Raw genomic sequence first — 19,481 nt, 5'->3', positions numbered from 1 at the left:
TCTGGAACTTGTTTCTCAATTCCATTAAGGGGCAATGCAGGTTACCAAATCTAATTGAAGGGGTCATTGACTGGCTCTGAGGAAAAACATGCACAGGCAGCCTACTTGCATTGTGGGTGGTAGTCAGGTATTCGAGATCAGGTTACCGATGTATCTTTGTAGACTGGCATTTTAAATTTTGAGTACAACTGAAAAATTAAAAGGTCAACTGCTAAGTGGCAGGTTACACAGCATGACAATCTGAACAGATTCATTATGCAAACAAAGTATAACATTCTGGAAATTCTGGACTTTTATCCTGCATACCAATTTCTATAATAGGAGGCCAGATTGCACACATTTGCTCGTCAACAGGGAAGGGCAGCAGGGCCAATGTTCAATGTCTAATCAACTATTTTATGGCAGACAAAGTAAACACTAAATTTCGTCTAAACTTATCTGTAAAATTGAAGACAAGTGAATATTCTGTTGTGAACATAGGAAGAAAACAGCTAGAGAAAAAACAAAGACTCACTGTATACTCTTAAATATGGTTTAATACTCTTCTCCATTTCTGTACATCACAACACCAAGATATCATTGCTTGGGATTTTTCAGTAGAGGCTATATAGTATGCAAATACTAGGCATCTTACCCCTCCCATCATGTTTTATGTATATACACATATATGTATATAGCTATATAATGTATGTATAAGATGTGCCACTGAAGAGAACACATTGATTAAAGAAATACAAAATTTTGGCATCATTTCCAAACTTAAATAGTAAACATAAAAACTACAAAAAGAAGTTGCATACCCTAAATGTATCAGGTGAAACAAGCAGCATTATATTCAAAAATGTAAATTTACATCCAATCTCTGGTCTTAACATATGACATTAGACCCATTTACAATGGCAGAGTCCAAAAGCTCTGCTTTTATGCAAGTAAACTTACTTTTTGCTAACAGCACGTCAAAAAGGCAAATGTTTATTTTTAAATACTCATGTAATTACATGTGTTGTGCACATTTTGCCAACATTCAATGCTATTGGATTATAAAATAAAGGGTACAAATATGTATCTAACTCGCATTGACAAATAGTAATTTTGGACCCTAAACATTTTAGAAATTAGTGTGACAACTCGAAACCTTACGTTTTAAGACATACTCCCTTCATTCAAGTGAGACAGGATTCTTGGACAAGAAGCAGTTTCTGACTGATTTAGAAAATAAATTGTCAGTAAGAAACAGTTCTAGGCACCAAAATATCAAAAAGGTGTTCATCAGCAAGTCCATGAACCTCAATTGAAAAAGTCAGTGGTGCATGGCGGTCTATGGAACAATGAGATTTGATTCCCCTTAACTTCAACTGTCTATGTCCATTTGGTTAAGGTTGCCCAGTTTTACATTTCTTCACTTTTATGCCGCATCCGGCATTACAAAAGGTTGCAGAAGGGTAGATTCAGCATAAATATAATTCAGTCCTACAGCTAGACTAGATAGGCATGGGAAAGTTAGGGCCAACTGCTTGATCAATCTAGTCAATTCCTTGGCACCAAAGATGTCCGCCCCCACTTCCCCTGCTATAACTTCTAAATGTGGTAAGTTACAATGGTAGGAGACTCCAAACCATGACATCAGTAAAAGTTTAATCACACTTGCGCACGTTCATTCTTGCATAAATCCGGCTAGTTTTTCAAGGATTAAGGGTGCACTGGTAAATCAATGTCTTTTCAGCCCTAAAGAAAGAAATCCCTTAATAGGGAAATTAAAGTTTAAAAAGAGGACCACTCTTTATTTTTCACATAACTGAAAAAGGTTGCGCAAATGATATTTAGTTCCACCCCCACACCCAAACAGGTCTCAATAGTCATGGAAATCAATTAAGTTTTCAATAACTAGTAGGATAAATGCAAAATAGATGAAAAACAAGCCTTTGGTGAGCACGTTTTGAAGCCACATTCTGTTAATTGATTACCTTGGTAGATAAATTTGCGTATGTTGCTCCCCAACATTAACCAGACTTTATTTTAAGGGTTGTTCCAATGTATCAATATTCATCATTTGTGTGTTATCTGAAAGGAGGATGCCAAGTAAATGGGCCACTGCTAAACAGCAATTGACTCTACAAAGTAAAATGAAAAACTAGTCGATCCTTGGGTGTTTTGCCTCTGTATGAAGTTAAAAAGTCATTTTCATAAAATACAAGAGCAACCAATTTCACTGTCAAGTAAAAGTAAAAAAAATTGGGATTCTTTTAAATTAATCCTAAATGGCATTTGGGAATGTAGTAGTTAAGTGTTGCAGACACTGACATATCAAATGGTTTCACATCCAATGCTTCTAGATCAAGTTAAATGAATCCAAAGTGGCATTTTTGAACTTGGTAATTTACTGTAGCACCGAAACCTTGACAAATCAGAGAATAGATTATTCGTTCAGGTCCAATGCTTCAAGATCAAGTTCTGGAAATGTTCCAATTCTAAGGCAGGGATCTATTTTGTTTTCCACCATGGGCTTGCTCCTTGGGTTGGATGCTGGAGGGTGAGGCACATGTTGCCAGAGGCAGATCAACTACCTAGTAGTCATCAAGGTCAAACAATTCATCCTCTCCCACCGTGTAGTCCATTCCCTGAAAATCAACTCGGTACCTCAAGATACCTATATGAAGAAAAAAAATAAAGAAAAGATGAATTGAGGGTCATGTATAGGGCATAATCAGCTAAAAGGATGCGGTCATAAAGGAATAAGCCATATTTTCTTATGCTACAACCTAGTCTTGGGTGCAAGTTTACTACAATGACTTGCACTGGTAGAGTTTGGTCTCCCTCCTCCAGAGATCTAGAATTTCCTGGCTGCAAGTCAGAGCTGAAACATGTTGGGCACAGCAAAACCAGGTTTTGTAAAGGAGATACTGTTAGGACAGTTTTTCTGAAGTCCAACGAAGGGCTTAGTAAAACCATTCAACTGAGACAGTACAAGACTTCACTCTTAATATAAGGCTGTACCACCTGCGTTCATGGTAGCGTAGACTGAGCAGCCAGCCTTATTTTAGGAGGGTGAGAGGGCTGTAGAATTAGTACAAATACATTGTAATACAAGTGGTCCAAATAAAACACTATGTATTGTAAAAATAAATGTTTTAAATACAAGTAGGCCCAGATAAATCTTGAGGGGAAATAATTTCAATCACAGATCATATAAACACAAAACTATTTTAAAGTTCAGACCAAAGCATAGACCTTGTTGGGTAAGAATTTGTGCAGTCTAATTGGTGTGCGACTACACAAGACATCTCTTGGTATTAGGTAACCCACCTTTTAATATAGGCCTGTACTACACAAGTTGTTAATGTGACTGAGCTGCCAGGCTTATCTTAAGAGGGGTAAGCTGTACAATGAAATCAGTAAAACAAGAATCCAATTAAACAAAGTTATATACATGTATTTACTGCTTTTTGAAGAATGCTTTACATATATTTGTGTGTAATTATCTGTAACAATCCCAAGGTAGGTTTCAATTCAAGAAGTGAATAAAGCAGGTGAGTAATTCATTAATGTGTTACACATGTTCCAGCAACCGGAGGGGACATCCTAATCAGAGCTTTTCGTTAATTGGCGCTGAGAAAAAGGCACCAAAACCACAGAGCAGCTGAATCGACGGAAATCCATTGCTGCCGAGTCCCTCTCTCACTCGAGTGCTGCCGCAGGAGCCTGCCAGATGTCTTCCCTTTCGTCACCACGACCAAGGACTAGGAACAAGGGTCTACTGCCCTTTTGCAACTTGGGGTGCTTCCCATCTTTGGGAGAGCGATTTAACCCTACACTAAGTTGACCTCCACTTATCTGCATTGGCCTTACAGCTTCGGTTTCCAAAGGTGGCTCCTCGAGTTGCTGTGATTTTGCTTTTGAACACTGACTATTTAAGAACATTTATAAGGGCATCAGAACTTTGACTTTACCCACTGACTTTGGCTGTCCTGGCTCCCTAAAGGCCTCCTTCTGAACCTATTGGCTTAGGCAGTGCCTATTCCCTTACAGGTTGTAAATGTTGAACACTTTAATGCTGGCATAATACAGTCTCCCAAAGGGATGCAGGGAGTCTAACTGTTCTTATAACCCATCAGTCTGTTCTGATTTAACCTTAACCGTTCCTTCCTTAAAAGCTCAATATTGCAAAGGTGATACTATATAAATTTTATACTGCCCTCAATGTCACCTCCGGGTGCTGGAACATGTGTAACACATGAATGAATTACTCACCTGCTTTAATCCTAGCTTGGGATTATTGTTACAGCTAATTACTGCTTTTTAAGAACTGCTTGAAACATATTTGTGTATAAATACATTTATATAAATTGGACTTAAGAAAAAAACTGTCCCAACACCGACAACTACTTCAGAACCAACGCTGAAGACCAATGCAGATTTCGGAAGCTGGTACTAGGGTCGACTGTCGACCACGTGGCCTCGGCACTCCAGCCAGGCCTACACAGTAGGGAGAGCGGGGCCTAGGGTTCTATTTTCCTGCCCTGGATGGAAAGGACCAAGAAAGAACAAGAAATGCTAAAATGTCAACAACAAAAAAAAAAAAAAGACCAGGACATTTTGATAAAATGGGCACTGATGGGTGCCTTTACCGGGGCTGTGGAAACAGCCTGTGGTAAAGGTGCACCAAATGAATACAAAGGTTTACTGTCACCAGCCATTAAAGCCAAGTTTGTCTTTGTAACCTGATTGTTACATTTAAAATGAGAAAAGGGATACTCTGTATCTCTGCAGCACTCCACATAAGGTGTGGGTGCTGGTCTCACCGTTAAAATCTAAAAAAGGGATCCAAAGATCCTTTATACCCTTGGGAACTGTAGTTCTCACAGGTTTAGCCAGAGAAAGTTAAAAGGGGATCCCCTAGGGCAACCCAGCAACAGGCACTTCTTGCCAATAAGTTGTTAAAGAGGATAACTTTAAAAAGACTATGGAGTGTCAAAAAAATGACACCCATAAAAAGAGTTTAAGATTCTGTCAGTGTGGAAAAAAGTTCCCACTCACTGGGGTATTAAGGAAAAATATCCCACTAATAAAGCTAAATGTTCTGGGGTTGACCCAGGTCAGGAAGATTTACCAGTTCTGTGAAAATCTTACCCAACAGTCGGAGAAAAATAGACAAATATTAAAACTACTGGAGGTCGTGGACAAAAATATATTTTAGCAATTTTTGAGCTCTGCATAAGGCGACCAGCTAACTGGTTGGAAAAAAACAATCTGAGGGACCACAACGCGTGAGGGATTGTGGGTAAACTACACGTCACGTTAGGGATAGTGTTACAAGTAGGCCCATGTCAACATCCCTATTCAATCCTTGAAAGACAAGATGCAATACTCTGCGATTACCACTAGATGCCGGATTATATGCACAGCATGCGACTAAGCAGATGCAGAAGAATCAGAATATACAATTTCACTTACCTTTCAGCTCAGTGGAACACAGTCAAAGATCAGTAAGAACATTTTACACTAATTGAGGATTGCACCATGCATACCAAGGTCAGCTACACCTAAAGGACACTTTTAAAGAATGAGACATCTATTCTAGGTAGGTGTTAGCGAGAATTCTCATTTCTGTGTTAATTCCCTTTGACCTTTGAGACCCCCAGCTCTTTTGCTGGACTTTAGGACTTAACATTTTTATCCTGGAGAGAGCAAGACCTTTTTCCCCCACTCATATTTCTCTGATTTGAAATCTGTTCCTTTTGGTTTTTGAGTCTGGCAAACTCCATAGGCATTTTTTTGCATTTTGACACACAGCACCCTCAGTGCAGTGTCAGAGAAGTCCTTTGGATTTCTGACAATATTTAACTACCTTCTCTTGCATAAAGTACTGTTTCCAGGAGTAGTAAAGTGAAGTGAAATTGACTTCACTTACCTTTTTTTCTTTGTAGACCCAGCACACAAGGTCTTACATAGAGTGCTAGAGGGGTTACTTAGTATCCCCTTTGTCTACCTTCTCAAGTAACATTTTTTAGGTTACCCTTAATACAATTAATGGCTGGGGCGGTGGTTTCAATTTTCCTACCATTTTGTGTTTTTACCACAGGCTGAAACCTCAGCTGCAGTATTGCACTTGTGGGTGCCCATTTTGTCAAAATGGCCCAGTCTTTTTTCGCCATATCTTGTTTGTAAGGTCCTTCTTGAGATTTACTCTGCACCCCAAACCAGGATTGGTCCCTTGGTTAGTTTTGTCTTTGGCGGGATTCATTGTTGAACCCCACCTCTAGCTCCAGCTTGTCGGGCAGGGTGGGAAACGAGGGAGGTTCCCGAAACTCTAGTCATTTGTCTTTAGGAATGCATGCATACACCCAGTCCTGATTGGCTAGCTGTCCTTGCACGACAGCCACCCTGCTGTTTGAGTGACAGCGAGGCTGTACATGAATGGGAGAAACCTGCTTAAAAGGCAAGGGTTTTGGGACTAGATGCAGAGTCGACCACTAGGAAGAACATCCTGAAGAAATCGTGAACACTTGCTTAATCCTCTCCTGGACCGTTTATCTGCCCGGTGAAGCCCTGTTGCTGCGCTGAAACTCCTTTTTCTAAAGCGACAAGAGAAGCTCCAGAAGGGAGGACTTTTTTCCTTGGGTTAGTGGGACCAACTAACCCAGAGAAACTCATTCCCCTATTGGTTGTACTTCTTTGCTGCTGTAGAAACAGAGTGCCAGGGATTGAGAAATCCATAGTCTAGTGCAAAGTCTGATCCGGCCAACAACTCAGTAGTATCCTTAGGGCCCTCTAGAAGGACTCAAAATGTGAAGGAAGCCCCACCGGTATCCAAGATTCCCGGTGGTGCCGTTTACTGGGTGCTGAAACTGCAAAGTGCTGCTGATCCAGAAAGAGTTTCCAGACGTCCTCCCTCCTGTCCCGATGACTGAGGCTCAGGAACACAGGTTCTGCATCGCTGCAATAGGACAGAAGACAGCTGGACCACTTTTCTTCCAACCAAAGGTACTGTTCTGACGTGGGGTACTTACCTCAGTGTCTGTACCTTGCTCTGCTCAGTCGAGACTTGCAGTAGCTGCTTTGCTAGAGTTTATTTCAGCTCTACCCTCCACAAGTCTAACAGCTTGTGACCCTACAGTGATTTTTCTTCAACAAACTTTGTGCAAGCCTTTTACTATCCAAGTAGTGCCTCAGCTCCATAGACCTCGCTCCAATTGACTTTGGCTGTCCTGGCTCCCTGCAGACTCTATTCCATTTGACTTTGGTACTTATTGTCCCTCATAGGCGATACATTAGATAAAAACCTTTCCCAGCAATATTGGTTTAAAACCAGACTTCACTGGAAGATTTAAAGTGCTCACATGCTCTGCGAACCTGTAACCCTTTTCCTTCACGTTTCCCTTCTACAAACCTCAGAATTTACAAAGTGTACTAGTGATCTATAAATGCAATTACTGTCCTAATTAGTGAAGTCACCTCAGGGTGTAAGAAGTATCTCTAGAGAGTATCTACTATCATGTTGATTCTGAACAAGTACTTTAACGTGTATTTGATTGCTACATATTGCCCTTTTTAAAGAATGGTCATTTAAAAACTTAAATTATTTATAACGAAACAGAGTGTATTACTTGGCTACTTGTATTGGTGGATTTCATTGCTACAGCTTACATTTACCCCTCTTGAGACAAGCCTGGCTGCTAAGTCACACTACCAACTTGTGTAGTGCAGGCCTATACGAATATGTGGGTTACCTAATACCAAGAGGACAAGGGTTGTGTAGTCTCCCACAGGGTTACTAACATCAATACTTGCGTAACACTAGCAATTCTTACGTTCATTATTTTTTTAACAAGTAGTATCTGGAGTAGACTCCGGAGCCCTGAAGTCGCTTTGGAACCAGCTCCATCAACCCTTTGGACCACCGGTGGTATCCGGTGGTATCCGCCAACACTTATGCTGGAATTCTAGAGTGTGTCAGTGGGCGAGAGCGTCCAGCACACATCGTTCGGTGGAGATCTTTTCCCACTCTCTGGCGAACCCACCAGCCGGCCATTCCCTCACCGGGGTGGGTGGGTGGGTGCCAGACATGGTTGGCACAATCCTGCTTCGGGGCCGGCGTGCCGCCTTTGGAGCGATGTCGGCCACCCCCAAAAGCCTTGCAACTACCTCTGTAGGCTTCCTGGGTCATGGAACAGGAGGGTTGGTGGTACGAGGATGATCCCCGCCGAACCCCTTCGACGATCTGCCAGATCTCCCTACACAGGCACGAAAGTAAGGACGATGTTGCTGGAGCGTGCCAAGGGCCCGGGCTGTCTGTCGGTCTAGATGGCTTGCAACCATTTGTCGACGGCCTTCGCAAAGAGATTGTCCCAGTCGAAAGGCATGTCCAGGACCCTCATCTGAACTTCCTGGTGAAGGTTGGTGGCTTTCAACCAGCCACGATGAATGAGGCATACACTATTCCCCCATCTGTTGGAACCCTGTGTCCACGATGTCCATGGCTACGGTGATGGGATGGTCCGATGCCACCTCGCCCTCTTGGATGATTTCTAGCACCTCGACCCACTTGTCAGAGAAATGTGGGGGTCATCTTATACCACAGCTCCATGTCGTATCTGGGCAGGATTGCAAGAGCATTCGCTGCCTTGACCATCGTTGCCACAGAGTACATCACCTTCCTACCCATGGCGTCAAACTTCTTCCCCTCACTGTCCAGGGGAACAGAGGCTGAAGAGGGGAGGGCTGCGACCGTAAGCACTTTGGTGCGGACTCCAGCATACAGTACTTTTTCTCCAGTCTCTCCCTCTTCGCTGGGGCTGTCGCTGGGTTTCATCAGCACCAGGCCCTCATCCCAAACATCGTCCAGGAGAGGCACCGACAGAATGATCTTCCTCTTGGCCTGCTTGGCGTTGATAAAGGAAACCTTCCTTCTAGGTCTCTTCTGGAGTCAGCTGGAAGAGCTCAGAGGCGCGGGCGACCATGGCGTGGAACAATCCCACTTCATCCCAGGGAGAAGTGGTCAGCGGCAGGGAAACGCTGCTGTTGTCATCCGTGTCAGTCGTCACTATGTCTGTCCCTGTATCCCAAGAGGGGAGGGCACGTGTGGCGGTGTAGGTTGCTGTTTCCTCTTTGTGGGGGGCCTGGTGCCACAGGGGCTGGCACCAGGGGTGCAGTCAGCATCCTCTTCTGGATCTCCGACACCAGCATATGGAGAGTTGAAAGGATGTCCAGTGATACCTCCCTGGGAGGTGTTGGTGGCAGGAGGAGTGGGCTTGCTGGGCCCAGAGCCCACTTAGTCAGCATTCCTGTAGTCACCACCTCCCCTCCTCTCCCCCCGCCCTGTTACCGCCATCGTTCCCCATATCCTCTGGGACCGTGTGAACGGCCACCATATCCTCTTAGTTTGAAGAAATGCCCGTGCCCTGGAGCATGGTAGAGGCCTCCACTCTGCCCCTCTAACCCCTTTTTGCTTCCCGAGGGGTCACTCTCAGGGATGGCATCCTCTTCTCTGGTGTCTTCTCCCCTGGCTTGGCCGAAGCCTCCCACCTGGGTGCCGTCCGGGTCCCCTGGACCAGGTCAGCCCCTTCGAGAGGGCAGCCGCCACCAGCTCGATCGAAGAGGATAACTTTGCCTGGACCACCTGGACCTTCAGGTGCAGGTCGGACACCTTACCCTGCGCCTAGGTCTTTTCCTGTAGTTTCCATGGGATAGCAGATTTACTCTTCGAGGAGGAGCTGGGGCGATGACTTGAGATGGATTCAGAGGGTGAAGATAAGCGTGCCCTGCTCGTTGTGGGTGCGCTTGCGCTGCAAACCCAGACGGAAACGGACTTGCAGTGATTGGCCTGGTCTTGGGCCCCCACGGATGGAGAACCCTCAAAGGTCTTTGAAGCCCACTCCTGGGACCTGCCGGTCCTGAGTGAGGCATGCCCCGGCTTGCCACACGGGGTAGAGGCCTTGGCGTTGAGTCACGTCGCCAACCTACTGTGACGATCCACGACGGTGCGCTTGGATAAACAAAGGTAGATTTCACAATCCTTGCGGTCTGGATGAGACAGGAACTGGGAGGGTTTGTCATCCTCCACAAATTGTTACACATTTCTGCGCTCCATGTGCATTTTAATCTCCACTCATCCCTCTTCCCCATCAGCCCCGGCCCCTCTCCCAATTGGTTAAATTGGTTAGTTGCTGCTCTTAACACACCATCCCAGGGCAGTCCTATGGCCGTTGCAGCCCCTGCGGTTAAGGGCCCCAAGGCAAAGGGCGGCTCCTACAGTAGCAGCTCCAGACAGTGTATGCAGCTGTCAGCAGGGAAAGCAGCCACCCACTAACCTAAAGCAAGCCTAAACTACCAACTAACTTCTCCCCCAGTGCCACAGACAAACAAGTACTCCGTGCCCTCAACCTAGCTTTAGCTCAACGCACTAAACTTCGAGAAGGACCAACAGTGCACCCCACACAAATCCCCGGGAGCAGAGACATACTGCGACCGCCCCCCCCCCCCCCCCCCCCATCAACAGCCAACAACGAGGTGGTTGTATAGGGATAATCCAAACTGCAAACCAGCAGCAGCCGCCGCCTCCAGTGCCCAGACACGCCATATGGGGAACTGACCGCCGTCAACCAGCATCAACTGATATGGTAGTAACCATTTTTCACAGTTTCATAGATATTATACGAAACCTAGGCCTCTCCCTATTGTCTCGGGGGATAGCTCACGGGCAACATGCTCGCCTTGGAAGCAAGACACGGAGCACCACAGGTTCGATGCCCGGGTCTGCGCTTAGAAACCTCTGGGTATTAAGCGTGTTATAAATATCCAATCATATCATATCTATACTGCGATTGCAAATCTAGGTGTATTTCACAGATCTGCCCATTATACTGGCAAACCGACTGGTGCGAATCCTAGGCCCCTCTCCCACTATACAGGACTCTCAAATGTAGGCGCGCTTCCCCACACCCATATTGTATTGTGAAACCTATGCCTCTCGCCCAATATACAGGACCCTCAAACATAGCTATGTCTCCCCATACCGATATTGTAATGTGAAACCTAGGCATATGACAATGCATTACTTACCATAAAAGCATTTGATGGTTGTATCTGCTTAGATTCACATGCTGTGCATAGTCCGACATCCAGTGGTCACTGCGGAGTATTGCATTTTGTTTTGAGTAGTCGAAAAGGGGACGTCGACAAGGCGTGTCTAACACTATCCCTATAGTGACGTGCAGTGTACCCACAATCCCTCACGCGTCGAGGTCCCCCTGTATTTTTTCTGCCCTGAGGGAGCCTTATAGACGTGAGCGAGTACAAAAAAAAGAGATAAAGGAGGTCTATGTTCCTTCCATCCGAGCGGGGAGGAAGGGTGGGCGCATGTGAATCTAAGCAGATACCTTAAAAGCATTTCTGATGGTTGTAAGTAATGCATTGTCTTCTGATGTTTGTTAATCTGCTTAGAATCACATGCTGTGCATAGACTAGTGAGCAGTACCCGGAGTTCGAGGTGGGTTGTGAGAAGGAACAGTAGAGAAAAGGTGTCTTAATACTGCTTGTCCCACCTGTGAATCAGATCTAGAGTGGGCATCTAGACAGTAGTGTTTTGTAAAGGTGTATACAGAACTCCAGGTTGCCACTTTGCAAATGGACTCAAGAGGGACATTTGCAATGAATGCTACGGAAGCCCCAGTGCCTCGAGTCGAGTGAGCTCTTGGCTTAAGGGTAGTTCTCTTAGCAAGAGAGAAACAGAGGGTAATGCATTGTACGATCCATCTAGATATAGTGGATTTTGAAGCTGCATCTCCCTCTCTTCCTGCTGCCACCGAGACAAAGAACTGATTAGTCTTTCTCAGTGGTCTAGTTCTTTCCATATAAAACATCACTGCTCTGCGCCCTTCCGTGTATGCAGGCTTTTTTCTCCCAAGTTTGAAGGGTTTTGAAAGAACGTTGGTAGTTCGAGATTGGTTCACATGGAACTTAGAAATGAATTTAGGTGCAAACCTAGGGTGTGTGTATAGAACTACCTTATCTTTGTGAACTGTTACAAAGGGGTCTAGAATAGATAGCGCTTGTTGTTAGCTATCACCTCCATCAGAAGAGTAAGTGATTAGAAAAGCAGTTTTAAGGGTGAGGTCCTGAAGTGTTGCTTTGTGCATGGGTTCAAAGAGTGAGCCCATGAGCCTGGTTAGTACCACATTTAGGTCCCATCCGGGAGCTGGGTTAGCTATGGGAGGGTGTATTATTTTAACTCCTTCCATGAAGGCCTTAATAACTGGGACTTTCCACCACAACACTAAGTTGACAAGTGGTGTATGCGGAAAGTGCAGCCAAATGAACCTTAATAGAATTAAACACTAATCCTGAGCCTAGTAGGCGAGTCAGGTAGAGAACAATGTGCGTGTGGGAGAGCAGTCAACCGGGTTATTTCTACACCATATGACAAATCTTTTCCACTTGCTCGAGTAACAGTGACAAGTGTTAGGCTTTCTATCTTCTTTGAGAATGTCCATGCATCTCTGCGGGAGCTGTAAATGACCAAATTCTATGATCTCAGGAGCCATGCTGCTAGGTTCATGGTCTGTGGGCCTGGGTGTAGTGTCTTGCCCTTGTCCTGTGACAGAATGTTGTACGGGCAGGGTAGTTTCACCGGTGGAGACAGACATCTCCATCAGGTGACTGAACCATGGCTGCCGGGCCAACATAGGGGCCACTAGTATCATGACAACTGGTTCCTGGTGCATCTTGTGCACTATCTTGTTGAGAAGGGGAATCTTGGGTGGGCAGGGGTGGTGGGGGTCGAAGCGTAAACAAATTTCCCCGACCATGGTATCGATGGACCGTTCCCCATGGATTGGTTCTGGGGGGAACCTGGAGGCGTAATCTTGGCATTGGGAGTTCTCCAGAGTTGCGAAGAGATCCATTTCTGGGAATCCCCATTGTGTGAAGACGTCAAAGACAATGTCTTCATGTAACCGCCATTCGTATTCTGCGGGTAGAGGGTAGTCTCTGCTGAGTTCATCTGCTAGCAGATGAAGTTCCCCTGGTACATGCTGTGACAACAGGAACATGTGTTTGAGAGCCCACTTCCAGATGTTCTGGGACAGCCTGGACAGTCCTAGAGAGTGATTGCCCCCTTGTTGGTTCAGATAGCACATAGCTGTGGTGCTGTCTGAGGACCATCACCGTCTTCCCTTGCAGGTGTGCCTGAAAAGCCTTCAGTGCTTTGAAGACCAATAGTTCCAGCAAGTTTATGTGTTTGGATGCTACACTCTGAGTCCCAACTCTGTGTGCAGTCTGATGGGATAGGTGAGCCCCCCATCCTGCGAGGGATGCGTCTGTGGTTGGAGTGGCCTCCACTGCGGGGGTGGCGCATGGTTTCCCTATGACAAGGTTTTCCTTCGACCACCACCGTAGCGAGAGAACCAAGGCCTGCGAGACCAGCACTAGATCGTCCCATTGTCCGCTGGCCTGACAACACTGGCTGTTGAGCCACTCTTCCATTGGACGCATGCGCAGTCTCGCCTGAGGTACCAAACACATACATGACGCCATCATTCCCAGCAAACGCATTGCTTTGCGCACCGTCACCTCTCGACCGGCCACATTGAGGGATCTGAAACAGCATATTTTGGACCCTCACGTTGGATGGGAAGACGAGGCCGTCCTTTGTTCGAATTAGAGCCCCTAGGAATTGTTCGATTTGGCTGGGTTCTAGGCTGGACTTCTTCTCGTTGATGGAGAAGCCCAGTTGGAACAAAAGGTCTACAGTCTTTTGGGTATTTGAGAAGCAGGTCTCGTAAGAATCCCCTGTTATGAGCCAATCGTTGAGGTAAGGGTATACTGGGGTGGAAAACCTGCGCAGGTGGGCCGCTGCCACTGCCAGTACTTTCGTTAATACTCTTGGCGCCGACACTATGCCGAAGGGTAGCACTCTGAACTGATAGTGTTTGCCCTCAATCATGAACCCGAGGTATTTTCTGTGCGCTGGCAACATTAAAATATGAAAGTATGCATCTTTCATGTCCAGTGTTGTCATGTAATCCCCTTGTGATAACAGGGGGATTACTTCCTGTAATGTCACCATACGAAATTTGAGGTTTTACAAATTTGTTCGCTGGGCGCAGATCTAGTACAGGGCGCATGGTTAAATCCTTTTTGGGTACAAGGAAGTACACTGAATAAATACCTTTTGTTACGTGCGATAGAGGCACAACTTCTATAGCTCCTTTTTCTAGTAGCTGGTCCACTTCTTGAAGAAGGATGGCGAGGTGTTCTGGTGACAGGCGTCGTCCCCTTGGGGGTCTGTACGTCAGGGAGCAGTTGAATTCTATACAGTAGCCGCGGGCTATGGTTGATGGTACCCAGCGGTCTGATATTCCCTCCCATGCTGGAAGAAAGGATGTTAGCCGGCCCCCGACCGGTGATGCATGGGAAGGGACCCGAATCTTCGGGTCATTTGGTGTGTCATGATCTCTGCTTCCAAAAGCAGAAGACTTACCCAACTCCCTTGGAAGCAGACCCATAACCCAGGTTCCGAGTGCCAACCAGTCCCAATTGGGACCTTTTGGACCCTGTCCTGGCGCCAGTGGCACCAGGCTCATAAATATGCCCAGTCCCAGCGCTGGAAGCGCCGGGCTCATAATGCTTGGGTGGACTTACCAGCAGCAGACCATGCTGCTTACTTACCTGCCAGTTGAGCCCCTGATCCTCTTCTGTTTGGGACTACTTTTCCTGTTGGGTGGGGCAGGAGCCACTCCCTAGGTTCAGAACACTGGAACTCTTCTGGAAAGCAGGAACTCTTTTCTTACCTAGGCGAGGCTGTGGAAGGAGACACCTAAGCACTACAGGAGGCTATTTAAACCACACCCGATGGATGAATCTTGCTTTGCGTTATTCTGCATCCTCTGCAGCAGAACGCTCATCGTGTCTTCTGCATCTGATCCTGGGCCTAAGGGAAAAAGGCTTACCATCCTGAATCCAGTCTTCAGCAACACCTATAAAGACAAGAAAGAACAGGTTAGCACTACGGTCTTCAGTGACAGCGCTTCTCTTACCTGGTCCATCGGCTGTCACCAACGCCTCGCGCTGCATTCCGGCATCTGAAAGACAAAGGCTTACCTACTCTTCGCGTGCTCCGGAGGTCTTCGCACTGCATTCCGGCATCTGAAAGACAAAAGAAGGTGCGTTTAAAGACATATTCCTCACACGGGTTCCATCCTCAACTGACTTCAGCCCGTCATCCGCCATCGCCGGAACCCTGCAAAACAAGAGACATCACTACAAAAGACTTTAAGACATTTGAAATACTCGGAACTTACCGTTCGTGCAGTAAACGACGGACAGCAGTCCTCTGAGGTCAAGAGGCCTGCACCCTTATCCAGTGAAGAAACTGGTTACGGCACCCTGCCCCGAAGCAGATGGAGAGCTCGGCGTTCACTTACCTAAGGTGAGAGGTTTAACCTTTGGGGTTCTACAGGAGAAGAGAAAGGGAAGAAGAGACACCCAATAACCCCAGTTCATTAATCCCATATTTTCTATCCGCAGACATCTTACTCTTCGAGTCAGACATACAGTGCACAGAGGTCCAGCCCAAAGAGCCGTGTGTTACACATCACCTTTGAAGATACGGTATTCGCCCAGTCAAGACCGGCGCCTCTGCGGGAATCAGGTGAGCGTTACATGGTGTTGGTGGCTTGGGAACCTCTAGGGGTGGAGCCCCGACTTCTTCCCTTGCCAAAACGCTGTCCTCACTGGGTGAATTGTCCACTGGTTCCTTGATTTGAGGACCAGTTGCCTGCAGAGTACTGCTGCTGTTGCCGATGTTGGCTTCGAAAAAAGCATCCATTTCCATAACCTCGCTTGTTGGGAGGCCTTGAAATCTGATCTAGGGTCTTAATGGTGTCAAATTCCTTTTTTGCAGTCTCTAGCACGCCATCCAACGCCTTCCAAAAGAGGTTGGCATCTTCTATTGGTTTGTTAATGAGAGATGCTTGTGTTTCGGGTTTAAACCCCGAATTACATAGCCAAACATGACGTTTGAGGAGGATTCCTTGGACTAGGGAACGGTCAGCCGTTTCTGCAGCATCTACAGTATTGTTAATGATGCTCTGGTTGACTAAGGTTCCCTCGGTAACTGTGGCCAGAAGCCGAGTTTTTAGGGGATCAGGTACCTCCTCAATGTCTCTGCGTAGTTTGCTCCATTGGGCATCTGCATAACTAGCCAGTAAGGAGGGGTTGTTAGCAATATTACAGATTCTACATATTTTGCGTGCTCACCAGTTTTCTTATAGCTAGGATTTCACCAGTTGGGAGGAGGTTCAATCTTACTCGCAAAAAAATTAGACCTTATTCTTGGATCAGGATACTTTACTAAATAACGGGGGAGGGACCCTGCATTTTTTTCCGCCGTCAAGAACGCTTTGCACTGAGTGGAGCTTCTCACCATAGATATGGTTTCGATCCAGTCCAAGCGTTCTACATCACGTTTTACCTTGAGAGGATTAGTGATCAGAGTCTCAAGATCACCAACTGTCCTATCCAGAATGGTTTTTACCCTGTTCTCCAGCCCTTGCAGAATACTTGATTTTGCTTTTTTCAGATGAGCATTGATATCCTCCTACATTGATCCAGTCTTAGGGTATAATCATCTCTATAAAGTAAGACTAGTTTCCACTCCGCTCGGCACTTTAGTGAGATAAGGCCGAATTCAAACCGTAGATTCCATCCCGGCGTGCTCAAAGGAAGATTAAGGGAGTCCTTCCAGATTCTGCCTTCTACTTTGGCCTAGTTTAAATTTCAAAGTGATGTTTTGGCTTCTAGGCCATAAAGGATGACTGGAATTATTTTGGCAACGTAATATTTTATCATTGGCAGAATCCTAAATTTGCAATATTTACCTCCGATCTTTTTCATGTGGGGAATCAGATCTTGGGCCTTTGAGAGGATATCAGGCTCCTGGTTTCCCGGGCTGGAATAGATCTTATAGCCAAGATATGTTAGCTCCTCTACTCTCAGTATTATCTGCCCGTTCAGGGACCAATTGTCAAAGATAATTTTCTTTCTCGGGTGTTTGAACACTAGGATCTTCAATATTAGCAGGTTTATTACCAACCCATTTTTCTCTGCATAGTCTCCCAGTTTGTTCAATAATCTTTGGAGCCCTATAGCAGTTCTGTCCAACAGAACATTATTGTCCGCATAAGCCAGCCAAAAGATCTTATTTCCATTAAGGATTGGGCTGGCCAATGCGGACGATTCTAGTTCTTGCCCCATATCTGAGAGAAAGAGGTTAAAGAATAAAGGCGCTCCCAAACACCACTGCCGTACTCCTCGCTCTACTTTCACTGCATTTGACAGATGTCCCTTCTTGTCCAGTCTGACCCTTACTATTGAGTCCCTGTGCAACTCTTAGCATAGCCAACGAAGGTTCAGGAACTCCCTCTAGTCTGAGTTATTCCCACAACTTGCCTCTTCTGATCGAAGGCCTTAGGTAAATCCAAGCCCCATACAAAGGCAATTCCCCTTCCCAATAGTGGGCTCGCTCAGGATTATCCCATTTATGCTGCGGAAAGCCCCCTCCTAAACCCCGTTTGAAAACGGAGCAGCACCCCCACATTATCCGCCCAGTGTGTTAACTCCTTAACAATCTCATAAAGATCTTACTTTCAATATCTAAAAGGGCAATTGGACAGTAATTAGCAGGGTCTGTCCTATCACCCCCCTTGAAGAGTGGTATTATCAATGCTGTTTTCCAAGATGGGGAAACATTATTCGTGGACAATCTCCTTGAATAAGTTCCTCAGGAACCCTGCTCAGAACTCTGGTTCATTTTTGAGAACCTGATACATAAAGCCACTGGGGCCAACCACCTTTGACAGCGAAGAACCCTTCATTATTTCCACTATTTCATCCTCTTCCAAGGCTAGGGTCCATTCGATGTCCAACTGCTCCATCTCCCCCTCGATAGGCTTCTTAAAGATTTTTGAGAGATGTTCTACCCATTTGTTTTCTGTGACCAAATTACACAAGGAACTGTTTGACAATCTAATTGGCCCATGACCGACAAGAATCTTCTGGTATTCGTCTCAGCCAAAAGCTTTAACATTTGTTCCCCATCATTTTGTAGCCTGGCTTATTATATACCAATACACTTCAATACAAAACTAAGATTTTGAGACAGTTTTAGCTGCCCTGAAATAGGAGCCAAATGGCAGTTCAGTTACTTAGAAGTGAGCAAAAGGGACCAGATAAATAGAATAGATCACATACTTGTTACAGTGCAAATAGTTTGTTCACCAGAAGCGTTCCATTCAAGTCAATAGGCCAGGCTACATTCAATGGGCTAGTGTTCTGGACAGGAAAGAGTAGTTCTGGCATCAAACGGTAAAGTCTTTGCAAAAGTTCTCAGAAGTAGTTTAGGCAAAAAAGAATCATGTCTGTTCACACACTGATTAGGCCTGTAAGTTGGGAAAGTTTCACGAACTTACACCGCAAGAGTGGCATTCTCTCAATCGGGTTGGCACAGTACCTTAGTGTGAAGAACAAAATGCAGCTGAAGACGTTGGTTCCTGGCAGGTCCTGCAGAGCTCACTGTTCCTGAGCCTCAGTCATGGGGACAAGAGGGACTCCTGCACTGCACGGGATCGTCGAAGAAAGCAAACAAGATGGAGTCACTTCAGTTCCAGTAGCTGTAGCTTCAAGCACACAAGCTGGTATCCCTCTCCATGGTTAATCCGAACCAGCCTTGAGAATGGTATCCAGGAGGCTTACGAGTTGATTGGTCCCACCAACTCAAAGGAAGTAGTAGTCCTTGAAGGGGCTTCTCTGTCGAGATAAACTTGGCAATTCGGACCTGCAGCAGGGCTTCCCCAGGCAAACCAATGGTCTAGCAGTTGCAGCAGCCGCCCTCTTCCAACTCTTCTTCGGTTCTTTCGTTCGTGTTCGACTCCACTTTCCAGTCCAAGAGACTCGTCTTTTGAACAGTTTTCTCCCATCATTCCAGACTACCTGCCACTCACCCAGCAGGGTGGTTGTCCCTGCCGGACAGTCAGCCAGCCAATCATGCCAGAATGCATTTGGGTCTCCTAGGAGACCAAGCACATCGGGCACCTCCCTCACTTCCTGCCCACCCCAGACACTCAGACACCACAGGCGGTCTTCAGTACTGAAGCCCGCCAAAGGCATACGAACAAAGGAACTAAACCTGGTTTGGCACGTAGAGAACACTAGAAGGACCTTTCCAAAATGAAACTGCGAAAAAAGAAGACAGGTTTAAACAAAGGGGCTTAAGGCACCATCTTGAAAAACATGGCTCCCGTGATTTTTAGCTACTGGGTTTCACGGTCAGGAAAAATCATGGTAGTTCGTTGTAAAACCATTGCCACCAGCCTTTTCAATAGGAAAGGGTAGCATTCGACTGCTACACGAGTATTTAGACATAGGGGATATTATGTAACCCCTGCAGCACCCCATTGTAAGATGGTGTGTGCTGGGTGTAGGAATTT

At 45.9% G+C, this 19,481-nt stretch overlaps 1 protein-coding gene across 1 annotated transcript in view; it reads right to left on the bottom strand.

Annotated features, from left to right (window-relative positions):
- Nucleotides 1–518: 518 nt before the first annotated feature.
- ETF1 (eukaryotic translation termination factor 1) overlaps nt 519–19,481 on the bottom strand; it is a 257,735-nt gene continuing 238,772 nt past the window's right edge. Inside the window, exon 11 of the mRNA XM_069654342.1 lies at nt 519–2,647. Coding sequence (XP_069510443.1) covers nt 2,565–2,647 — 83 coding nt within the window. The 3' untranslated portion in view covers nt 519–2,564. The remainder of the gene's footprint in view (nt 2,648–19,481) is intronic.

The sequence above is a fragment of the Ambystoma mexicanum genome, chromosome 3q, assembly GCF_040938575.1.
Source record: "Ambystoma mexicanum isolate Mex_15411 chromosome 3q, UKY_AmexF1_1, whole genome shotgun sequence".
Classification (NCBI taxonomy): domain Eukaryota; kingdom Metazoa; phylum Chordata; class Amphibia; order Caudata; family Ambystomatidae; genus Ambystoma; species Ambystoma mexicanum.
This window is presented reverse-complemented; position numbering and strand designations above follow the sequence as displayed.